We start from the raw sequence: 3,059 nt of genomic DNA on the forward strand, positions 1-3,059 counted from the left end.
CTGTAGAAGAAATGTAGGCAAAGAAACAGTGATGAGATAATGTATATATCTTGTGAAATGCTGGTTTACGAACTCCACTAGATTTACCAGAGTTGATGTAACTATTTAGAACTACTATACTGCATCAGAGAATTGCAGAGGAAAAGGAACATGCTATTCCTTGCACAGAGCTAAGACAGTGCTTGTTTCAGTGTACATATGATGACAAGGTGGTAGACAAAAGATCATGAAAAAATATAACTGCATTGTGAGAATCAATCAGAAAGTGTTGTACAAATATCTTAATTCTATGCTGAAATGTTTAAGAAAAAATGCAGGTACTGTCATACTTTTATGAAAATTACTTGTTTATAGAGCTTAACATCTAGTGTCTAATTCGTTCACCTTTCTGGCCTATCATGCTAGACATTTACGTTGTTCTTGGTATAACTGCCTCTTTACTCATCTTTGGGTCTAACAACTCCGACCTTCAGCAACTTTTTTTTATGCCATGTTACAGTTTGAATTTTTTGTTTGTGCCTATATACATAAACCTGTTTGGTTTTAATCTGAGAATACAGTTGTATCTATGGGACGTTGCTGTTACATTGCTATTTACATAACATCAGCAATTATCAGGATTATTTCAATCATGTGAAAAGAGCAGGTCTGTGCCAGGGAGGAAGCGTGCAGCTGAAATGTGTGGCTTCAGAAATCTGCAAGTAGACCACTGACTGAGCCTGAGCAAAGATCAGAGCTGATGCATCAGGTATTCACAAGAGCTAGTTGTTCTGTTCTGCTCTTTATGCTCAGTTCTGTGGGTTTATTTTCCTTGTACTACTTTGTGTAGCTGCAATCATTACATTTGTCATAATTTGAAGGAAATCTTGGGTAACTGAAAATTCCCATATGTGATCTCTCCTCTAGTTTTTCAAAAGCACTGCTTACTTTTCCTCAGGTCTTCAAACTTGGCATTCATTAGAATGTTGAAAATATAATAAGGGGTTTAGGAGGCTTGAATATTTTAATTTTGCTCTTTATAAAACTAAGTGTATCTTCTATAATTGTAACTGAATTACTGGCAGTCGTATTCTTCACCTCATTTTTAAGCCACATGTTGCTACATTCTCAAATATTTTATTGGAAAAATGCTTCTATAAATGTAGTTAAAATACCGATCTCTTTGAAGCCTATTAAAACAGAGAAGTACATAAAATCTATAATGCTTTATATAGCTCTTTCAGATGGGACACAATTTACTTTTTGTAAAATTCATCTATTATTTACATACATAAGTTGGTAATATTAATGTCTATATACAAGATTCCTTATACAAGTTCAAACTACTTAGTGGAAATCTCCTTAAAGAGGTAGTGTTCTAGTTTAGTCCAACAGAAGATGTCTGAGAACTTCCTGTTTTGTTTTATTGGATAAACAAGAGTGAAATACTTCCGAAAAGTAACTTCGCATTTTCACAAACAGAAGTTAAGGCTTCTAATTTCTTAACACGAAGACAAGAGGCAGAATTAGTAGCTGCACAGTATTGCCTTTGATACATCTTAAATTGATGCCATGAAGTTACAGAGAGAAACTAGTATTTAAACAGTCAAATCAGAGACTTCTTCTTTAAAGAACTTGAGTGGGGAGTGGTAGTAGATAACCGCATATTGTCCAAGTTTTATTTCTGAAGTGCTTTCCAGTGTTAGGCCTGAATCTCCATGAAGTCTTCTGCAAATAAGCTGGAATACAGTCTTACGGACACTTCTGGACATTAGGAAGTACATAACTGGGTCTAAGCAGCTGTTAAAAGATGAAAATATGAGCATCACCTCATTGCATTTGTGAATTATTTCTTTCCAATAACAAGATGGATTTTGTAACTGGGATGTAATGTATACAAACCGGAACATGTGGTAAGGAACAAAACAGATGGTGAAAATAATGAGTACAATGAAGGAGTTCCTTGCTGTCTGAGTGTATTTTCCTGCGTTGGGAAAATTTGCTCTTTTCTTTGAAATTTTCAGAAGGTTCTTGGCAATTTTAACGTACGAAAGTATCAAAAGGAAAAAAACTATCCAAAAAATTATTACAATAATATAATTTAAAATTGCTTCTGTCTTTGCATTCTGTTTATTTCGGTAATGAAAGCACATAGTAGAATTGCTGTCCTTACTCTTAAAGAAAGATGGTGCAACTACTGTTATAAATCCTGTTAGTGCAAGTGCCCACACCACACAACAAATATGTATACTTCGTGTAGTAGTTAACATTTTAGGACGCTTCACAGACTTATTTATTTTTACGTAACGATCTAGACTAATTAGTCCCAAAAGTACTATGCTAATATACATGTTCATATAAAATAGAGTTCCTACAATCTTGCATAAAATCAGTCCAAACATCCAGGTGTTTCTCGTAACATGGTAGAGTATTCGAAAGGGAAGACAGAAGATGAGCAGAAGGTCTGCAATGGCTACATTTAGCAGGTAAACTTGGATAGAATTCCTTTTCTGATGAATGCACAGGAAAGCAAACAGGGCTATAATATTTCCAACCAATCCAGCGACGAAAATAGTAGAGTAAAAAACTATCAAAGCAAGCGACAGTGAGTTGTCATCTAAGAGACAACTGGCATTGTTTTGAATTTCCGAGGCATTTAGGGCCAGATTAGTTTGGTTACTCCAGAAGACATCAGTGTGTGGCAGAACGATCTGTAAATCAGCTGAAGCTGCAGCCATCATTTGTGAGGATTTTTTCAGCTGCTCTGTAGGGGTGCAAAGAGAAATTTAAATTAGATCACCATGGGACCATTTTCACATGTTTGCTTGCTTGATTGCATACAGTTTTATGTGATATAAACATAAAAGACAATACTTTAAAAAAGTAAATGTACCGAAGTATCCCTGTAGCTGAGTAGAAGGACTTTCAGCCAGATGTCGTGATACAATGCAAGTAGAATAATCAGTTCCCTGTTTTTCTTCACATGAAGTAGGCAAGAATAGATGGTACAGAGCACTCACACAGATAACTGTTTTCATAATTACACCTTTATTACTGCCTTGTATTGTTTTAAAAATCAA

At 35.1% G+C, this 3,059-nt stretch overlaps 1 protein-coding gene across 1 annotated transcript in view; it reads right to left on the bottom strand.

Annotated features, from left to right (window-relative positions):
- GPR34 (G protein-coupled receptor 34) overlaps positions 1-2,720 on the bottom strand; it is a 12,647-nt gene extending 9,927 nt beyond the window's left edge. The window contains 2 exon segments of the mRNA XM_010079897.1: positions 1,584-1,643; positions 1,645-2,720. Coding sequence (XP_010078199.1) covers positions 1,586-1,643; positions 1,645-2,720 — 1,134 coding nt within the window. The 3' untranslated portion in view covers positions 1,584-1,585.
- Positions 2,721-3,059: the final 339 nt, after the last annotated feature.

This window comes from Pterocles gutturalis, unplaced genomic scaffold, assembly GCF_000699245.1.
Source record: "Pterocles gutturalis isolate BGI_N339 unplaced genomic scaffold, ASM69924v1 scaffold33289, whole genome shotgun sequence".
Taxonomy (NCBI): Eukaryota; Metazoa; Chordata; class Aves; order Pterocliformes; family Pteroclidae; genus Pterocles; species Pterocles gutturalis.